Source organism: Hemitrygon akajei, chromosome 19, assembly GCF_048418815.1.
Source record: "Hemitrygon akajei chromosome 19, sHemAka1.3, whole genome shotgun sequence".
NCBI classification, from domain to species: Eukaryota; Metazoa; Chordata; class Chondrichthyes; order Myliobatiformes; family Dasyatidae; genus Hemitrygon; species Hemitrygon akajei.
Window position 1 is genome coordinate 48,546,819 of NC_133142.1, and position 22,388 is coordinate 48,569,206.

The 22,388-nt window shown below is 40.4% G+C and overlaps 1 protein-coding gene across 1 annotated transcript in view; it reads right to left on the reverse strand.

The window, feature by feature from the left end:
* arl8ba (ADP-ribosylation factor-like 8Ba) overlaps positions 1 to 22,053 on the reverse strand; it is a 49,640-nt gene extending 27,587 nt beyond the window's left edge. Inside the window, exon 1 of the mRNA XM_073072450.1 lies at positions 21,788 to 22,053. Within this exon, the coding sequence (XP_072928551.1) occupies positions 21,788 to 21,910 (123 nt within the window). The 5' untranslated portion in view covers positions 21,911 to 22,053. The remainder of the gene's footprint in view (positions 1 to 21,787) is intronic.
* Between the last annotated feature and the right edge of the window lie 335 nt (positions 22,054 to 22,388).

Here is a 22,388-nt window from a genome sequence, read left to right on the forward strand (position 1 = left end):
TAAACCACACCTGATTATAATTCATTACAGGGGACCATTGCATTTGGGGGAGGGGCAGCAGAGGGTGTATTTGTAGGATACAGTTGTCTGTAACCAATGTACATACACAAGCATCAGTTGGAAAAAAGATCAATTTACTTAAATTTCCACATAAATTCCTTGAGTGTGAATCTTATTCCATACCTTAAACTTTTGCAAATTATAGGTAAAATTCTCTATAGACAAATATACATTAGCCAAACAGCCATAACATGGACATTTCCTATACATAAAAAATTGCAACACATCATTTCTGATCGATTAAATACGTTGTACTATTTACAATGCCAATAAAAAACTATTTCCTGCTTTGCCTTTCCAAAATGATAAACATACATTCCACTCTTCACAGTAAACAATCATTCTAAATTTTAAGCTTGATAATCCGGAAATATGACTTTGAATGCCTTGATATACAAAAGGCACATAAAGTGCTCAGAGTATAATTTGGAATAATAGAAAATTTTTTTAAAAGTCATGCTGAAGTCCATTGAATATAGATAAATTAAAGGTTTAGAATAATCTCTTCACTATTGATAAAGCTAATGTAAACTTTGTGAAGTTCTGGATTTTTTTTTTGAAAAAGGCACTTTATTCTATAGCTGCTCACAAAGCATTTTGCAATATACAGGAATAGACAATAGAAAAATCATCATTTAGGATAGTGAACACCCAAGTGTAAATCAAGATCAATACTTCCAGAATTCCAAGTGACATCATGCACCCCTCTAGAAAAGGGTACAAATGATATCCAAATTAATTTCCTTTAAATTCTTTGAGATCTTTCATCAAATACGAGTTTGTTTCCTTTTGAACATTAAGATCAACCTCCCAGCCAGTATTCTCTTTTCCAAAGTAACATACACAGAATGCTAGAGAAACTCAGTAGGTCAGGCTGCATCCATGGAAATGAATAAACAATCAACATATTGAGCTCTCCACAACCTAGACAAAACACAATGCCACTGTACTCTCTACTTGTAACCTTTCACGTTGCATCCTCTGCTCTCCCTAAAACAATCAAACAGATGAGATTAAATCTCCCTCAGTTCTCTTCCATTTCAGCTTGCTATCAATAAGATTCCAGAAGTACACTAGAGCTCAAAGTTGCAGCCATTATACAATGCAATGCTGGGAGGAAATGGTTACACTGAGGAATTTCAGTTCATGATACTGGAAAGGAGGAAGTTGCCAACTAAACTTAAATTTAGTCAACAGCGACTAAAAGACTAAGAAACTGAAGAACATTTGAAATTAAAATAGGAAAGGGCAAGCCAAAATAAATTGATGTGCAAAATTTGGAGATTAGACAAGAAGAGTGGAAGATTAATGAAAGCAAGTTTTACAAAAGTAGTGACTCCCAAATAGCATTAGTACTGGAATTGAATCTGGCACAAAATTGATAAAAAGTGCAGTTTATAAAAATGTGGAAGTCATACTCCATTGACAAAGTGGATGAGCAGGAAATATTGGTCATAGAATGACATCAAATCCACAACTATCATCTGACTAGAAATTACAAGAAATAGATAAGTGATTTGAATACTGCGGCTAACACGAGAAAAAGAGAACAGATTACACATTTAACACTGCAAATAAAATCATTTGCATAGATACCTTTCAAGAATCACAACCAAATTTAGTTGAAACAGTGCAATATGGAACATAATACTACCAAACGTTAGTGATTCTTGGTGTATACTCCTGTCTGAGAAAGGAGCACGTTCATTTGGTAGCACTGCCACACAAATCAGTTAGACAAGACAATGCCTAAAAGACACAGGTGGTCGGGGAAAAAATATCAAGCTCTAATGTTTCTTCTAGGACAGCATGGGCTACAGTAAAGACACTTAGGAGGGTGGAATTTTCCCTTTGGAGTACAGTTGAGGGAAGCTTGAACAAAAGGAGACAAAATGGCACAGTGAATTCTAATGACCTGGAATGTACTTCCTCAAAAGAGTGGTGGAATTCCCAAACGATGGAATCTGTACAACTTCTACAATCCAATATTCTGGGGACTTTAGTGGTGGTAAACTGGTGGACTTTCCAGACCACTAGATGTTTAAGTTTTACACTTTACTAAATATTACATACATTTTCCAGTGAATCCTGAGTGTTCAAGGGTGCACAGAAAACATGACCTGGTGGGGCAGATGTTGAACCATCTAGAATCTAGATTTTTTTTTAAAAAATAATATGATTGTGGAGGATCAGAGCTTTTTGTAACTAAAAGGTTCCAAGGGATGAGAGAAAAAAAAGAGGCTCTCTAAAGCAACCTCTCAAACCAGTCATATCTTGACATGCAATGCTATGATTAAAATCTTTATCTTGTTAAAAAAAATTAAATTATTGTTGAAAAATACAAATTTATGTCCACTGCAAATTTGCTTGGCTGTACATTGCAATTTTTATTGAAGTTTCCGGAGAAAAATCTTCATTCTTAATTTCTGACAGAATTCAATTTCCAAGCAGAAATATCCAATCTGTAACTTCGTAACAGAAGCTTAAATGGCTGGCAGTTAAATAACATGCTCTCTGGAGGCTGGCTGGACTGGGTCTGTTTTCCTTACAGAGCAAAGTCATCTTAGAGTTGACATAAGTATATAAAATGGAGACATAGATAGTGTGGAGTGTCAGAATCTAATTCCCATGATAAGGGTGTCCAGAACTAATGAGTATAGGTTTGAGGTGAGAGACAGGAGGTTTAAGGTGAGACACGGGAGGTTTGAAGGACATGCAATCTTAGAAAGTTGATTGGGAACTGGAATAAATTGTCAAAGATGGTGGTGGAGGCAGGAAAAGGAACTTGAATGAACAAGGCACAGAGGAAAATGGAATTAATAGAGGCGAGTAGAATTAGTATTACGCAGGTAAGATTATAACAAATAAATCAGTGTATCAGGATCTTTATGAATGCATCCCTCAACCAACATTAATGCACTGTCTCATCATTATATCACTAAATGAGCTAGTTTTGCTTTGCTTGTGTGGTAACTGCACTCCCTGCATTTCAGTGATCTACAAAACGCGTTAGGATGCCTGAAGTTGCGAAATATACCACAACAACGCAAGTCTTTCTTTTGTCATGGATCAGTGTTAAATAATGTTGTGCTACCTGAAAGTCAGTTATTCTACAAAAAGTATGTCTTCCTTAGCTCTCCAAACAAATGTCTTAAATGGGACAGAATCCACTAATTCCTCCAACCGGGTCCACATCCACAATCACAATTTATAATATAATGCCTATACAGTCAACCCTCCTCATCCGCGAGGGATTGGCTCCGGGACCCCTCACGGATACCAAAAACGCAGATGCTCAAGTCCCTTATTCAACCTGTCTCAATCCGGTGGACCTTAGGACCCAGCAGAACCCCAGACCTTATTTAACCTGTCTCAGTGCGGTGGTCTTTAGGACCCGGTGCAGCTCTAAATCCGCAGTGTTTCTGTTCACAAAAATAATCACAATCACGATTGAAAATAAAGTGGAAATACTAAAGCGATCAGAAAGAGGTGAAACGCCATCGGTCATTGGAAAAGTGTTAGGCTATGCTGGTCAACGTTCGGAACAATTTTAAAGGATAAAGTGTAAAAGGCCCTGCCCCGATAAAAGCTACAATTATTACTAATCAATGCAGTGGTTTAATTATTGGGTTTTGGGTTTTTGATCCTCCACATCAACCCAGCACGGATGGAGAGCACACTCGGGAGTGATTTGTCAATGGATCGAACCCTGGAACTTCCGTTCCCGAGCCCGGAAACATACATTCTTAAGCATTTTATATGCATAGAAAGGTTATACTATATACCACATCAAACGTTTGACTAACTGACGCTAAGTAATACCAGATGGACCTGTTCTGACTTAGAGAACTTCCAATTTTTTTCAATCCCGATCCACGATAACCCACGCTCATCCTCCCGTATACTTTAGATCATCTCTAGGTTACTTATAATACCTAATACAATGTAAATGCTATGTAAAATAGTTGTTATACTGCATTGTTTAGGGAATAATGACAAGAAAAAGTCTGTACGTGCTCGAACAACAAGTGCTGGAAGAGCACTTCCGGGTTTTCTCGATTCGCGGTTGGTTGAATTCACACATGCAGAACTCGCGGATAAGGAGGGCCGACTGTACGTATTTGGTACAAATAAAAACCATGCTTGAGGGCACAAAGTATACCGAACTCAGGGTAGAAACCCAGTAGTGGTAATACTTGATGCTATACAATAAACTGAGCCCACACACAAAACTAGTCTTCACTGAGAAAGTATCCAATTCTGAAAGTTAAATGCAATGCATTAAATGGATATGAAAACTCATTGCAAAAGTCTAAGCTAGAGCTGGTGCCTCAGTGCTAAAGACCGAGATTCAATCCTAACCTCCAGTGCTGTCCATGTGGAGTCTGCATGCTGTCTCTCTAAACACGTGGGTTTCCTCGAGGTGTTCTGGACCCCTTCCAGCATCTCACAGGTGTGGGGATCAGTTAGCCACTGTAAATTGTTCCGAGAATGTAAGCAATCAAATGTTTTATATTTAAATAATGCATTTTGAATAGTTAAGTTATACATACTTGGTCCAAACCTGTAGAAGCATGTACAAGGGCTATACATCAACAAACACTTTTTTTAAATCTCTTTAGTGAAATAGAAAAACTCTGCCATAGACTGCCCCAAGCTCGGCTGTGAAAGGAAGAAATGGGCATGGGACTAGCAACCCCATCCCTTCAAACACCCCATCCATGAGTAAGGAAGGATATATGATCAGCTACACCTGGGAACAACTTAAGACCACAAGTCTACAATATGGAAGCAGAATCAGGTCATTCAGCCCATCGAGTCAGCTCCACCATTCTATCATGGTAGATTTATTATCCCTCTCAACCCCATCCTACTGACTTCTCCCTGTAACCTTTGACACCCTAAGCAGGAATCTACCAACTTTAAATATACTGAATGATTTGGCCTCCACAGCCATCCATGGCAATTAATTCCACAGATTCACCACTGCCTGGCTAAAGAAATTCCTCATCCGTTCTAAATGGACGTCCCTCATCTTTGCTAAAGCTGTATCCTCTGGTCATAGACTCACACACTATAGAAAACATACTCTCCATACCCACTCTATCTAGGATTTTAAAAGTAAGAGATCAATGAGATCCCATTCACATTCTGCTAAACTCCAGCAGCACAGGCCCAGAGCCAAACTCTCCTCATACATTATCCATTCCTAGAATAATTCTTGTGATCCTCCACTGGATCCTCTTCAATGCCATTATATCCTTTCTTAGATAAGGGACCCTAAACTGCTCATAAATACTCCAAGTCAGAGCTTCGGCCTGAAATGTCACCTGTACTTTTTCCATACATGCTGCCTGGCCTTCTGAGTACCTCCAGCATTCTATGTGCATTGCTCGAATTTCCAGCATCTGCTGATTTTCTCGTTTGTTCATCTACCTTACTCCTTATACTGCGTGCATTCAAGTATAACACTTTCAGTCCTTTATTCATCACCCTTTTCAATTATGCCCCTATGTTACATTTCAACTCATCCCACTGACTGCAACTTTGCCCTATCATCTGCCTGTCCTTCCTCACTGCACACTGCATTGACTTGTACATCAACTGATCCATCCTCGGCCCTATCACTCCAGTTCCTATTTCTCTACCAAATTAGCTTAAGCCATCCCCAACAGTGCTCGCAAACATGCCCACTATGATATTAGTCTCCATCAGGCTCAAGTATAACCCATTCTTTTTGTACAGGTCATACCTTCCCCAAAAGAGATCCCAAGGATCCAGAAATCAGAATCCTTACCCCGTGTACAACTTCCTCAGCCACTCATTTATCTGCACCATCGTCCTCTTCCTGCCCTGACCAGCACATGGGGCTGGGAGTAATCCATAGATTACTAACTTGAAGGTCCTGCTCTTCAGCCTCTTCCCCAATTCCTGTGCTCACTGCACAGGACCTCTTCCTCTTTTCTACTTGTCATTGGTGCCAATGTGCACCACAAACTCTGGCAGCTCGCCCTCCCTCATGAGAATCTTCTGCAACCACTCTGAGACATCCTGGACCCTAGCACCTGGGAGGCAACACCACCCTGCCATCTCTTTCATGGTCACGGAATCTCATCTCCATCCTCCTAACTATCGCTTTGCCTGACTTTACCCTTTCCTGCTGAGACTCAGAGTTGGACACAGTGGCACTGGCCCAGCTGCTGCTGCGCCTTGATTGGATACCTCTGGGTGGGGGATAACCCACGGCATGGCTTACTGCTGACAGAAATTGTTGCCAAGCAAACCCTGTGTACTCCCCTCAATTCTCCCGGTGGTCAGCCATCTACCATCTGAAGCCTGCACTCTCGGTGTGACCACCTCAGTAAAAGGTTTTCAGCCTCTGGATGATCCTGAGTACATCAGCTCCAGCTCCCTGACCTTGTCAGTCAATAGCTACAGTTGGATGCACATCCTGTAGTCATCAAGGAGTCTGTTGGGTACCCTGAAATCCCACACCTCACAGGAGGATTCCACTGCCTGCCTACACTTGATATACCTCTAACTTCTCCAAGCTTAAGGTCTAGCCTGCACCTGTTCTCGCCCCACCCTTTTGAGCCAAAGCCTGACCACTCAAAACTGTCCACTCCGCTTACACCTCACTTCTTTTTATTGACCACTACCATGTGCCTAAGGGATCCTTACAATTGCAGCCAGCCAAGAAGTTCTTAAAAAGCCTAGAGCTCTTTTTAAACCTTGATCATCCCCTCCAACCAACAACTTCTTGCAATGATTACAGCCCACTGATAGGGGAACCTGGTGAGCTGACAGCAGCCTATATCCCAGTAGGGTGATGGGCTTAAGTAAGTTACAAAATAGAACCCTGCGTTTGATTTACTGATGACCGGCCTCCAATACCAATGAGGGCTAACAGTAGAGACAAAAAGTTCAAGTCTGTTGCACAGGGAAGTTGCAAAACTGAAATAAGATTACATAACCTTCTAGCAAAACTGAGAAACTAAAGGGTCTACACTTAAATATTACTAAGTATTTCCTCTGATTGACAGTGCAGCTGCTTTTCTCTAGCTTTTATGGTTAGACCATCTTTAGAAACAAGGCAGAATCAGTGTATGAAGAATGGCTGAAAAGCCATTCAATATAGTATCACACTACTGCTTTCTCACCCACAGCCTTGGAAATGTTACTTCTAAGATGAATAAACTTCTTTTCTTTCTAAAGAGATTATTAAATCTCAGAGTTTGAGATCATAGTTCACTGCTCAAATTCTTACCTCTAACCATCTAGATCTTGTGTTAAATATATGAACCTATGTCTCATACTATTGACCTTATCACTTATGGAAGTATTTCCACATTTAAACCAAAATACTGTTCTTAAGATTTTATATAACACACTTTTAATTGTGTTGCTCATTAATTCATTATATGGATTTTTCATTAGACTATCATGGTTTACACTCTTGATTTTGAAAACCATCTACGTAACTAAATTTGTGTGTTATATTACACAAATGTAAAAGACCTACCATGAGAAAGAATAGTTACAACCTGAGGAATGCTATTCTCCTGATAACCTTTTCATCTATTCTGTTCAAATTTCTTCAGAAAAGATTGTTTTCCCTCAAGACTCCAAGGTTCACAAAGCATTACTGTCACAAGGTACAGCTACTTGAATATGTTTGCTATTTACATATAAGCATACATTGTGTATGTGGTACTCCTACCATGCAACAAGTAGGAGCACTAAGTTACTTGCATAGTGGATTCAGGTTAATTGGGCCATCGATAAATTGGGACAGCCACTTATTTGGGACAACTCAATGAAATTTAGACAAAATTTCTAGGATTCCCTTCGTTTTTTGGGACTCTATGCCGTTTAATTGGGACAGGAGACTATTGCTGAACAGTTTCTAACAGCATCAGATGCATGCATTTGCGTAGCTGTTAAGACACTATCTGTTAAGTTTTTCCAATCGTGTCAGTTGTTTGTATTCAAAAAGCAATGAGTTTTCTCACTGATTATGGCGAGAAATTAAGCAACAAGACAACTCAGAACTGTTTTGCTTACTGTGGTTTCCAGCAATCAGGCTTGAAGATGGCAGGAACGGCTGGGAGTGAAAATTAAAACAAGATGGAAGAGTGGAACCTGATTGGATAAGGACTTCAGAGGTATATATACCACCAGATTAGACATGCCCAGGCACAATCTCTGATGAAGATGGCAGAGGTTGTCATCGAAACATTGGTTATAATCAATACCTGTACCTGGCTGGAAGCCTAAGAAGTTTGTCATATATGCCAGGAAAGCACTAGATCCTTTTTCAGAATAAATCAGCTTTCAAAGATGTCAGAATTATAGTAGACCATTTGGTCCATCTACTGAATTATTAACAGTGACAAACTGTACTCCTGACTGTGCTGTTAAGTGACACTCAACATAACTTGCTCGCCATTACCCAATTTTTGGTTTAGCCAGGGATGCTTTCACTAGACCTCATCACAGCCGAACATGAATTAATAACCTGAATTAGAGTGGCCTTCGACTGCAATGCAACATTTGACTGAGTGCAACATCACAAGAAGCCCTAGTAAAAATTATTAATAAACATCAGGGGATTAATAATCCTGTCACTGGAGCTCAGCTATGTGCAAAGGAAAATCGTCACATATGTTGATTAATAACCTTTGCCTATACCAAGAATGCAGAGCTTATCAGTTTCTCCCATCATCCTTGGAACTATACAGTAACTCCCAACCACCTTCACAAGGTCAATTGCCTTATTAACAATGACAGGCTTTCAAAATATGAATGACTGAGTGATGGCTTGTGAGCTGCTGGTTAATCTTAGTTCTCCTTCCTTGTAATCTTGTAGATTTTCCTTTTTATACAACTTGCAGTTGGGAATTTAATCTGTTTGTACTTTGCTTTGTCAGGTTGTTTTCTTAAATACTTTTGAAACACAGCTGATAGATGTTGGATGGTGTTTTCCTTTACTTGGTTTATGAACCAACATCCTTATCTATTGTATGGAGTTCAACCAGCTGGAAAATGTCATAAAATGAAGAGTGAAATGGATAATCAAAGTCTATCAAAGTCTGCATTGAATAATTCAGCTTAAAATCATTGATCTGTCACATTATTCCAGGGCAGCATTGATTTTTGTTAGCTGATTAAAGTGAATGCCTTGTCAATACAGATTTCTGAAGCAAATTTTTAAAATAATGTCTGGGGAAAAATTATTCTTAGTCAACCCAGTAACCTAGCATGTTGTTGTCACAAAAAACTACAATGAAAAGTTTCTATCATGTTTCTTTCTAAAAGGGAGAGTAATTTTGTTTTTTGTGGGCTTCTATCTATCCTTTTTGATTTGTATCGCATTTTATGCTGCACCTGTGATTGCCCGAATTTTAATGAAAATAGTTAATCAAGTGTACAAGTCTCGGGTTTTAAACATTTGTGGATACATTTTGTTAGGTGGGGGGAATTCTGAGGATGTTTTCTTCTTCCACATCTAAAAGCTCTTTACGTTTAACTTTGTCTATCAATGCTTCCTTTGAAGAATCACTTAAACCTTGCCTGTAGTTTGAGGTTAGATTTGATAGAATTGCAATAAAAAACTAATTTCCTGAAAGTGCCAATAATACCTTCTAAGCTGAACTAATGCAATATTTTACTGATTCAGTTTTCTGCTCATACCCTGAAATATTGTAACGTGACAACTTTCAAAATCTTACTTTAAAAAAAATTAAATGATAAACTTGTTTTTGTGAATTCTAGGAAGAAGAATAAATTTATTTACGTAATTTTAAATACATTTTGAAGCTATTTAATTCTTGTTTGTTTTTAACTACGGTATTTTAAAATGGTCAGCAAAGTCAACGTTGCTAATCCATTGTAACTGGGAAACAAGATTGTTCACAGCCGCAAGGGCTTAAGTAGAGAGGCAGAGGTAGATGGCAGTTTATTTCTCACTTCTCCTTTGTGTCTTTTGAGTAACGGAACATCTTAATGTTTTACACAAAATTGTTTCTCCAAACTCTTTGCTTGCAAAGCATTTACACAAAAGTATTCTGAAGCTGATGCAGGAGGTAAAAGTGGTGAAGACTACTGTTCTTATACTCAAAGTCTTTTACGTAGTAAGTCCATAAAACATGGACAGGCAGGTGAGGGCAAGAGGCAAGAGGCCAGAGTGGGGGATAGAAGAGAGGGAAGAAAAATTTTACCATTTTATAAAGCAAATATTTAATATTCAAATATGTAAGAAAAATGTTTGTTGACTCATCTTTCTACAGGATTGTATTATTCGAACAATTATTCACAAGACATCCCAACCCCCCATCAAGATGAGGCAAGAAACATACATACCCATATGCCAGGCAAGTGATCAGGACTAGGAAAAGGAGAGGGGCAATGATAACATGATCAGGTCAGTCCCTGCTCTTCACTCTTCTGGGGTTATAGACAATAGGTGCAGAAGTAGACCATTCGGCCCTTCGAGCCTGCACCGCCAATTCTGAGTTCATGGCTGATCATCTACTATCAATACCCGGTTCCTGCCTTGTCCCCATATCCCTTGATTCCCCTATCCATAAGATACCTATCGAGCTCCTTCTTGAAAGCATCCAGAGAATTGGCCTCCACTGCCTTCCGAGGCAGTGCATTCCAGACCCCCACAACTCTCTGGGAGAAGAAGTTTTTCCTTAACTCTATCCAAAATGACCTACCCCTTATTCTCAAACCATGCCCTTGGTACTGGACTCTCCCAGCATCTGGAACATATTTCCTGCCTCTATCTTGTCCGATCCCTTAATAATCTTATATGTTGCAATCAGATCCCCTCTCAATCTCTTTAATTCCAGCGTATACAAGCCCAGTCTCTCTAACCTCTCTGCATAAAACAGTCCAGACATCCCAGGAATTAACCTCGTGAATCTACGCTGCACTTCCTCTATAGCCAGGATGTCCTTCCTTAACCCTGGAGACCAAAACTGTACACAATACTCCAGGTGTGGTCTCACCAGGGCCCTGTACAAATGCAAAAGGATTTCCTTGCTCTTGTACTCAATTCCCTTTGTAATAAAGGCCAACATTCCATTAGCCTTCTTCACTGCCTGCTGCACTTGCTCATTCACCTTCAGTGACTGATGAACAAGGGCTCCTAGATCTCTTTGTATTTCTCCCTTACCTAACTCTACACTATTCAGATAATAATCTGCCTTCCTGTTCTTACTCCCAAAGTGGATAACCTCACACTTATTCACATTAATCGTCATCTGCCAAGAATCTGCCCACTCACTCAGCCTATCCAAGTCACCCTGAATTCTCCTAACATCCTCATCACGTCACACTGCCACCCAGCTTAGTATCATCAGCAAACTTGCTGATGTTATTCTCAATGCCTTCATCTAAATCGTTGATGTAAATCGTAAACAACTGTGGTCCCAATACCGAGCCCTGTGGCACCCCACTAGTCACCACCTGCCATTCCAAGAAACACCCATTCACCGTTACCCTTTGCTTTCTATCTGCCAACCAGTTTTCTAACCATGTCAATATCTTCCCCCCAATGCCATGAGCTCTGATTTTACCAACCAATCTCCTATGTGGGACCTTATCAAATGCCTTCTGAAAATCGAGGTACACTACATCCACTGGATCTCCCTTGTCTTACTTCCTGGTTACATCCTCGAAAAACTCCAACAGATTAGTCAAGCATGATTTGCCCTTAGTAAATCCATGCTGGCTCGACCCAATCCTATCACTGCTATCTAGATATGCCACTATTTCATCTTTAATAAGAGATTCTAGCATCTTCCCCACTACTGATGTTAGGCTGACAGGACGATAGTTCTGTTTTCTCCCTCCCTCCTTTCTTAAAAAGTAGGATAACATTAGCCATTCTCCAATCCTCAGGAACTGATCCTGAATCTAAGGAACATTGGAAAATGATTACCAATGCATCCGCAATTTCCAGAGCCACCTCCTTTAGGATGTAGACCATCTGGACCTGGGGATTTGTCAGCCTTCAGTCCCATCAGTCTACTCATCACCGTTTCCTTCCTAATGTCAATCTGTTTCATTTCCTCTGTTACCCTATGTCCTTGGCCCATCCATACATCTGGGAGATTGCTTGTGTCTTCCCTAGTGAAGACAGATCTAAAGTACTTATTAAATTCTTCCACCATTTCTCTGTTTCCCATAACAATTTCACCCAATTCATTCTTCAAGGGCCCAAAATTGTTCTTAACTATCTTCTTTCTCTTCACATACCTAAAAAAGCTTTTGCTATCCTCTTTTATAGTCCTGGCTAGCTTGCGTTCGTACCTCATTTTTCTCCCCGTATTGCCTTTTTAGTTAAGTTCTGCTGTTCCTTAAAAATTTCCCAATCATCTGTCCTCCCACTCACCTTAGCTCTGTCATACTTCCTTTTTTTTTTTAAATGCTATGCAATCTCTGACTTCCTTTGTCAACCACTGTGGCCTCTTTCCCCCCTTTGAATCCTTCCTTCTCCAGGGGATGAACTGATTTTGCACCTTGTGCATTATTCCCAAGAATACCTACCATTGCTGTTCCACTGTCTTTTCTGCTAGGATATCCGTCCAGTTAACTTTGGCCAGCTCCTCCCTCATGGCTCCATAGTCTCCTTTGTTCAACTGCAACACTGACACCTCCGATCTGCCCTTATCCTTCTCAAATTGCAGATAAAAATTTATCATATTATGGTCACTACCTCCTAATGGCTCCTTTACTTCAAGATCGCTTATCAAATCCTGTTCATTACACAACACTAAATCCAGAACAGCCTTGTCCCTGGTCAGCTCTCGTACAAGCTGTTCCAAGAATGCATCCCGTAGGCGCTCTACAAACTCCCTATCCTGGGGTCCAGCACCAACCTGATTCTCCCAGTTCACCTGCATGTTGAAATCCCCCATAACTACTGCGACATTACCTTTGCCACATGCCAATGTTAACTCCCTATTCAACTTGCACCCAATATCCATGCTACTGTTTGGGGGCCTGTAGACAACACCCATTAGGGTCTTTTTGCCCTTACTGTTCCTCAGTTCTATCCACACAGACTCTACTTCTCCTGATCCTATGTCCCCCCTTGCAAAAGACTGAATCTCATTCCTCACCAACAGGGCCACCCCACCCCCTCTGCCCACATTTCTGTCCCTACGATAGCACGTATACCCTTGTACATTCATTTCCCAGGTCTGATCTCCCTGCAGCCATGTCTCCGTTATCCCAACAACATCATAGTTACCCATTCACACCTGAGCTTCAAGCTCATCCGCCTTATTTCTGACACTTCGTGCATTCAGATATAGAATTTTTAGCCCATTTCTCCTCTCTCTGTTTAAATTGAGGATGAATCAGAGGAATAGATAAAAGGCAAGTACGAGTCAGTGTAAAGCAAAGATACAAGAGACAACCTGTATTAGTACAGGTCAGGTATGGAGTTAACTAAATCTTAGTAGAGCGGTTATACAAAAAGGCAGAAGTCACCAAGCTTCCATCCTCACAGGCTTCAACATCTCAACAGAAAGCAGTACAAAAACAATAATTCCAATGGCTAGGAGAATTCTCCATTGGAAAACTGCAAAACAAAGATTTTCAAACCAATTTAAAGTAGCTCCAATCCACCTGGAAACTGTGTTTGATGCTGCAGAAGCTAAATATGCAACAGCTGGATAGGTCTTAGCTACTGTGTGAGCTACAGCATTAAGCCAGTCAGAGGCTTGGTGCGAGTCTGCACAAGAATCTTGTGAAAGAGGGTGCCTCACTCGTCTGATTGTATCACTTCAGTTACTCTTGGAAAGCACAAAGAAATATCCTTTCAGTTTGAATGATTTTTTTTTGGCCATTGCTGATGAATATCAAGTCCTTCTAGAACATTCTATGTTGTATCCATCATAAATCATTCCTTAAAACTGAACTTGCATTTCTATCTTGAGATCAATATAGACTAAATTATCCAATGACTCCAAGAGTCATTTCCTCTATAAGCCTTAAAAAAAATCCTCAGATAGTAGTTTGTCTAAATAACTTCTGTTATCAGAAGTGTTCACCTTTCGAGTGAACCAAAGGATCACATCAGTACTATGAGGGTGAGCATTGTCAATGTGAGGGTGTAAAGGCAGTTTTACTGTAATACTTATTTTAAATTTTGAAAATTCTTTAGGGCAGAATCGGGATTTTTTTCTCCGCCTTTTGATGATACCGTCATGTGACTGAATACAAGAGATGCAGCTTGCGCATATCCTTGCATGCAACATGAATGCTACACCTGCCCATTCGCCTCTTCTCTTCCCTCCATTCAGGGCCCCAAATAATCCTTCCAGGTGAAGCAACACTTCACCTATGAATCTATTGGAGTAGTTTGTTTATATCTGGTGCCCCCGATGCAGCTTACTGTACAGGTGAGTCCACATAAATTGGGGAACTGTTTTGTCAAGCACCTCTGCTCCGTCTGCCAAAAGCAGAATCTCCTGGTGGCCAATCATTTTAATTCCTATCCTCATTCCTGTTCTGGCATGTCAGTCTATGGCCTCCTCTTTTGCCACGATGTGGCCACTCTCAAGATGAAGGAACAACACTTCATATTCCATCCGGGCAGCCTCCAGCCTGATGCACTGACATCGATTTCTCCTTCTGGTAAAATTTTTCTTCCCCCCTCTTCTATTCCCCACTCTGGCCTCTTACCTCTTCCCCTCACCTGCCTATCACCTCCCCCCGATGCCCCTCCTACTTCCCTTCCTCTCATGATACATTCTTCTTCTATCATATTCCTCCTTCTCCAGCCTATTTCCTACCCACCTGGATTCACCCACCACCTTCTAGCTAGACCTCCTTCCCCTCCCCCAACACCTTTTTATTCTGGCATCTTCGTCCTTCCTTTTCAGCCCTGAAGAAGGGTCTCAGCCCAAAATGTTGACTGTTTATTCATCTCCATAGGTCCTGCCTGACTTGCTGAGTTCCTCCAGCATTTTAGGTGTGTTGCTCTGGATACCCCGCACCTGCAGAATCTCGTGTTTATGCTGCCTCTTGCAGTTTTTTTGGTAAATCTGTAATGCAGTTAAACCAAGACTCAAGTATCCTAAACAAAAGAACCCAGAAGGAAGTATATTATTCCATAAGCCTTTGACATTTTAGAAAATGATTTATATACAAGAATTTCAATCTTTCTACACCCATTATTTCTACACTTCAAATACAAAAATTTATATAATTTCTGACCCAGATTAATAAACTGTATTGAAATACATTTGCAATAACTTTATCTGTCAATATAAAAGCTTCATTTAATCCTTCAAATTATTCAACCCTCCTTATAAATTGTCCTATCAATCTTTGCATTCAGCAACAAGAAACCCAACTTCATTTTCCAGTTTCTTGGTCAAAAATGCCCAGTACAATAGAAACCAGCCACTTGGTATGGCTCAAACATACCTATTTATTACTGAGCTATCAGGGAATCTTCACGTTTATTCCCATGGTTTCTTTGCAAATACATCACAATCCGCAGGTTCATCTTTCTACTTCAATTCTATATTTCAACCAGTGGCCAAGTTTTGCTGATAATGGCTCAGTCTCACACTGCTGACAACATGCTGTTTATTGGACACATACTCTGGCAATGGTCAAGCAGAATATTCTGGAAGAGTTGCCACATCGCAAAAGGAAATATGAACAGGCACAAGACAAAAATTGCTGGAAGCACTCGGATCAGGTTGCAATGAAAGGACGCTGATCTGAGACGTTGATCTTGCTAGATATTATCAGATGTGCTGAATATTTTTTGCTGTTACTTCAGATTGCAGTATTATCATTCTGGAAAGTAGGAACAGGATATTACACTCAGCCTCCAATATTCATTTTGCTTTTTCATTGATCACAGGTCTATTTAAGCACTCTAGTCTGTAGTCTTGGTTACTCCTACATTCAAAAAAACCTCAGTCATGACAGTTTCAACTGTTACAACATTGACAACTCTTTGGAAGGAAGAAATGTTGAGATAGACACCCAAAGTGATACGTGAATCACTTTAAAGTTACCTGGTTCTAACTGTTCCTCTTCACTTGATTTCTTCAGGAGTAAAGGCTTTCACTAATTAGCCAAACAAGTTTCCATATGCGAGGACTATAAATTTTGGTATAAGGGATTAAGAAATCAAAAAAAAAATTTTAATGGTCCGCTGCATTCATATTTGGAGTATTTAAAGCTTTTGACTAATAGGTTTCTTAAAGTTGCAGGCAAGCATTTTAAAATTAATGTGAGATAACTTAGACAAACTTCTAGAATTTAGCACCAAGAAAATTGAAAGGATGACCAAAGGCAAAATGTTTAAAATTATTAATGTAGAAAAAAAAATCTAGATAAGTAAACTTCAAAGGTTCAACCAGTTCAGTGTGGTTACAGAGATAAGGGGCTAGGCCATACCATGGTTTTAGCAAACTGAAATGAAGGGTACTAGATGAAACAGCAAAACGCAAGTTAGATCTAGTCAGTCTTAAAAAAAATGTGCATGGTAGGTGGAAGATGGGAGGCCAATAGAAGAATATTACAACAGCACATTCTAAAGCTAATAAAGGCTTTGTTCTGGCATGTTGTAGAATAGGGATTCAACTGATTAGTTACCATTTAGTCAGGCAAGACAACACTAAAATAGGTCAATTCTGTAGTGCCCCATAAACAGCACTACGCACAATTCAAATTTTGATCTAAGATCAAAACGAAAATAAACGAAATTTCATATAAACGAAATAATGGAAACTGAAGTTTAAGCACAATTGCACTATTCAAATGATTTTTTTTTAAACTTCAAGCTTACTTTAAAACAATTTCAAACTCACGACTAAGCAGTGCTTTACAAGTTAAATTCTTCATTTTAAAATGCTAATTTGGTATAAATTCCATTTATACATCTATGGGTTTAATGTCAATCATCTGAGAATCATCCAAATTTACAGAATTCAGTGAATAAACTAATTGTCAGTTTGCTTAAATACTAATTTTAAAAAGTGCACCCGAAAAAAATCACCTGAAAGAGCTGCCTCAAATTAATCAGATGATCAATTGTGGGTGGGGTGGGGTTCTGGAATTTTAATTTGGTACATCATGGCAACTCAATTTGCACTGAATCCAAGTTGAACTTGAAATTCTGCAAATTTTGGTTTAATTGATTTATGATTAATTGCTCTAGAAATTAAACAGAAGAGCCTAGCATTAACCTTGGGCTCTGCTAAATCCATTTGATATTTCCCAAAATGAACAGCCTAAAGTGGCTTGTCTGGTCCTAAAATATCAAACATTAACCTGAGTGAGATACTCAACCAAATCTCTTCCCAGTGAAACCTGCACTGAGTGAGAGACTCAACCAAATCTCTTCCCAGTGAAACCTGCACTGAGTGAGATACTCAACCAAATCTCTTCCCAGTGAAACCTGCACTGAGTGAGAGACTCAACCAAATCTCTTCCCAGTGAAACCTGCACTGAGTGAGATACTCAACCAAATCTCTTCCCAGTGAAACCTGCACTGCAAAAATCACCTAAGAGACCAGTACATAATTATTACATGGGGCAAAACAAAACCACTAAGATACAAACCTTACCTCACTTACACTGATGACTCCAAGTAGCTTTCTTCAGCAACATTGGTTAAAATAAATTAGTTTAAATAGGGGATAACATTTGGCAAATGGCAGCCAGAAGATAAAGGGACATAAAGATAGAGATGTTAATTATGCACCCATTTTTTCTCCATTGCTCTGCTTACTCACCACACAGATGGCTTGAAAGGATAAACGTGCTCGATGTTGCTTACATCACTGGGTAAAGCAAAAAAAAATTCTAGCATACAAATGGAATTACGCAAAGAAAAACTGTAAAGTGCCTATTTAGGCAGAGGTTCTGAGGAAATTGGGAAGAGAAGGACAATGGGACTGAGCACACATTTGAAACGTCTGCAATGCAAGATGACTGGTAAGAGTTCTATATTCCTATTACACAACGGAAAGCAATGCTTGAAGTCAGCGGCAAATAGCTAGTGTATTTGGAAGGATACTAAGATGACAACATATCTGTTTCCCTATGTTGCATAACCCAGTACAAATTCCAACTGTCATCATACAGATTGAAACCGCTGCAGAAACAGTTCTAATTTTTATAAAGTGTTGGAAATATAATTGCCTGAATTTACCATTACATACAATTATGGTTTTATTTAGAAAACAATGAAATTTAACATTTAATGTCATTAATCCTGTAAGTCAAGAGTATTTCTTTGCTGTTCCACAAAGTCAACTTATGCATTGCTCGCTTCAATGAACTACACCAAAATCTTAACAAAAATTTATCAAATTCTTAGAACCACAATAAGATAGCTGCCTAGATACATCAGGGCAGCCTGAAATTCCAGAAGAATCAGATTCTCCAAATGTGAAGGTAACCAGTACCAGCCAAAGCCACAACAACATTATTCAGAGAGCTGGGAATCTCTAGACATGACAGTTATCGCTAGGGAGAGCTGCAGATTTTCATGGCAGTATTTTACAACTCAAGATTAGCGGCGCTTTGGACATCAAATGGTGTGCTGTACGTGGAGTTTTCAAATGTTCTGCCATGATCTTGTTCATAAGACTTTTTAAAAAATTAATTTACTGCAATTAAGACTTGACTGACAAGGCCAGAATTTATTGCCCACAAGAGTCTGAACAGAGCTTCTAGCATTTAGTCCCACCAATGAAGGAACACTACAACTTCCTTGTTAATGTGGCAGATGGGAGAATAGCATCTGAGAGAGCTCCCTCCTTAACTTCTGCTGCCCTGGTCCTGTTGTTCAGTACAGGTTATAGGATTCAGAGTGCTGCTAAAAAAGCCTCACAGTTACTGAACTGCATGTTGTATATTGTGCTAAATGCTGGCAATGGAGGAAATTAATGGTTAAGGTAGTGGATGAGGCACCAATTGAGCTGACTACTTGTTAAACTTCATGGAGCTACACTTAATCAGATAAGCAGCATTCTACTTCATTCTCGACTTAAGTTCTGCAAAAAAAAACGGTAACGTTAAACAGACTCAGGAAGTGAGGACATTCAGTCTCTGCCTTGTTCTGTAAATACTTGTGCATACATCACTGCTCCAGACAGCTTCAAGTTAGTAGATGCAGTTGGTGGGAGACAAGGTGACATTAATGCCATTGAACAACTACACACTGTCTTAATGTGGACAGCAATTTCATAGCATTTCTGTGTGGCATGAATGGTATTTGGCACAGTCGTATATGTCTGAAGATTTCACAAGTCTTCTTGCATTGACCTACAGGACAGCATCACCATGAGCTGTTGAAAATCAAGATGTATATCAAAGTCAATATTTCCATTAATATTAAAATAAAACATGGATGGAACATCTGAAGCCGGCTAGGCCAGAACACTGTTTCTTAGAATTCCTTCTGTCACATCTTGGGGCCAGACTGAGGATATTAGCGGACATCCACACTCTATAGATATTAAAGCAGGGGTTCCAAACCTTTTTCATGCCAGGGACCCCAAGTTGGGAATCCCTGTAGCCGAGAAATGTTTTCCAGCAAATGCTATTTCAATAGCAAGGAAATTATAATCAACTCTCATATTCAGCTTTGACCCACGTTTGGTCTACTACTGTGGGACTGGAGCACCATAGCAATAATTTAAGGACCTCTTGACAGCAGTGGGATACCATCCACTTTCTTGGTTAACTGCTATGGCAGAGGTTAACTAGTTTGGATTTGCTCATCCTGGAGGAGCTTGACAGAAGCACAGGAATTCCAGAACAGGTTTCAAAATAGATTTTGTCAAGGTCAACCGGCTTGGTTGCATCCAGTACTCTCACCCTTCAGGCGGGGGTTACCACAATTTCTTTATGGCATGGACCGAGAGGTTCATGGACCCCAGTCTGGGGACCCCTGCTTTCAGGAAATGAAATCAGCTGACACCCAGCTTCTGTGATTTTGGAGGCCTCGGGAGGGGGATATTAACGGCTGATTGAAAATGATTTTGAAATACATAGCTGATGACTTGCACTCAGTAAGCAGTCAGCATGAGAATGGGGAAACTCATGGATAATTATTATGGTTTACTGCTACCTGCTTTTCACTAGTATGTATCACATTTTAGCTTCACCAGGTTTACAGGGTATTTTGTGCTACTCGTCCCGTGCTACTGTTAAATTATTCTCCACGAAATCCAACAGTGATCTGTCCGGCCTGCTGTCACTGAATGCAAAATGTGGGTATAAAGCTGCATATCCAGTGGACTGTAATCTACAGATCTACAAGATCCCATGACTGCTCAGCTTGTTGCTGTCAAATATGTTCCAAACCTATCCAGTTTAAGATAATGTTAGTGCCATACCTCACGTTGAGTCAGTTCTTCAACATGAAGTCAGCATTTGTAAGGACACTGCTGTTGTCACTGCTAAATATAACAGATGGATGCAGGGTTCTTCTGTGCATCATGCTCTGTCAGTAAATGCCACAAAGCCACTCTGGCAGCTCGATCTTTTTCAACGTCTATGCGTCCAACAAGCACCTGCTGGACATTAACCAACCCTGAGCATGTTCTCCTTCTCTGGTGCCCTGAAGTATTTCTCCCTAATAGCTTTCAGCAAGTTCAGGGCCACGAGTATGCTCCATAGCACAAGATTTGCTTATCAATGCTTACCCTAGTGCTATGAGACCTCAAAGAGCCAGAGTCAACTTGAGGGCTCCAAAGGCCATTCCTTCCAAATGTATTGTTAATTTTAACAGGTTTCACTACTAATTGGATTTCAGTTCCTGGTTTTACATTGTCTTGAGTTTTCAAATTCTGGTGAGCAAAGCTACATCTACATTATTGGCACTCTCGCATGCAAGGCTAGAAAAAGCATAACCACATCACCCAGATAATCTGTTCCTCACCACAACAGAAATGGGTAACATCTTTAAACTCAGATTCAGACACAAGTCTTGAGACCAACTGAGAATTCACTAGCTGCTTGGACTGAGACATTGGAGGATGACACATTGAGCCCAGGTAGGAAGAGTAACAAAGCAATCCACATAACAAGCTCAATTAACATTTCACAAGCTGCAGATACTGTAGCAAAAAATGTAAAGGGTCAATAAATTCAGAGAGCACAACAAGGCAACGGGAGCTTACACTAAGGAGAATGACAAAGTTGCAGGTGGAGGCAAGGGCATCCACTGGCAAGAATGGGGCTTGGTTACTAGGAGGCACTCCAGAACATGCAATCAAGATTAGAGTTAGAAGGAGAATGAATAGAATGATAAAGTTGGGTTTAGACAGTTGAAGACGTTCTCCAGAAAGAGAGGATTTTAAGGAAGAGCAGAGAGTAAGCATGGGAGGGGAAAGGAGTTTTTTTTTAATCCAGGGTTAGTGAAATGGGGAAAGAAGATATTGAGCTTAGTCCGGGAGAGGGGAAAATGTAGGGATTAAGAGGGCGGGGTCGGAGTAGGAGACAAAGATTGAGCCAGTACTGGGGCACGAAGAGCGAGTCAGGGCGGAGGGGCGAAGACTGAACCAGGGTAAGAAATTTTGAGAAAGGGTGGAGAGGGGGATAGAGGAACCTTGAGATGGAAGGTAAGGTGTTGAGGGCACTGCGGAGAAGGAGAAAGGGCTAGGGAATGGACGGCTGAATTGAAATGGGCTAAAGCGGAGGCCTGAGCGCCTTGGCCGGCCACACTCACCGCGATAACGTTGACGAAGGTGGTCTTGCCAGAGTACTGCAACCCTACTAGTGTCAGCTCCATCTCCTCCTTCCAGAACAACGACTTGATCCAGTCTAGCAACCGGTTGAAAAACGCCAACATCCTGCGTCAGGCAAGGGAGGGCGAACAGGAGGGAGAACGGGCCGCAGCCGAGAGCCAGGGACCGAGGGCTAGGGCCTCCACACACCGACGACAAGCGGCTACTCGCAACACCGGAAGTGTTCACGAGTCAGATGATGGGGAACCAAGAGCGCTGGGATACTGGAGGACCAGGATGCAGCCACTTTAGAATACAGAAGTTTGCTAAGGCTCATGGGATACTGGAGGAGTTGTCCTCTCACCCTACGAGAAGTCCTCATTAATGACTGGAGAACATGGTTAATTTGAAAAATACTTTATTCGCAAAATTTAACACTGAAACTGAAGCATTATCCTTCTTGTCCCGGATGCATTTCCTTGAGAGCTGTGTTCATTTATTCTAGCAAGCTAGTGGAATTTATTTATTCGGCGCTCCCTCTTCCCCCGGGATACACAAATAGTGCTGTCACTTCAAGAGAAAGGCAGGCAGTTTGCTGGGCGG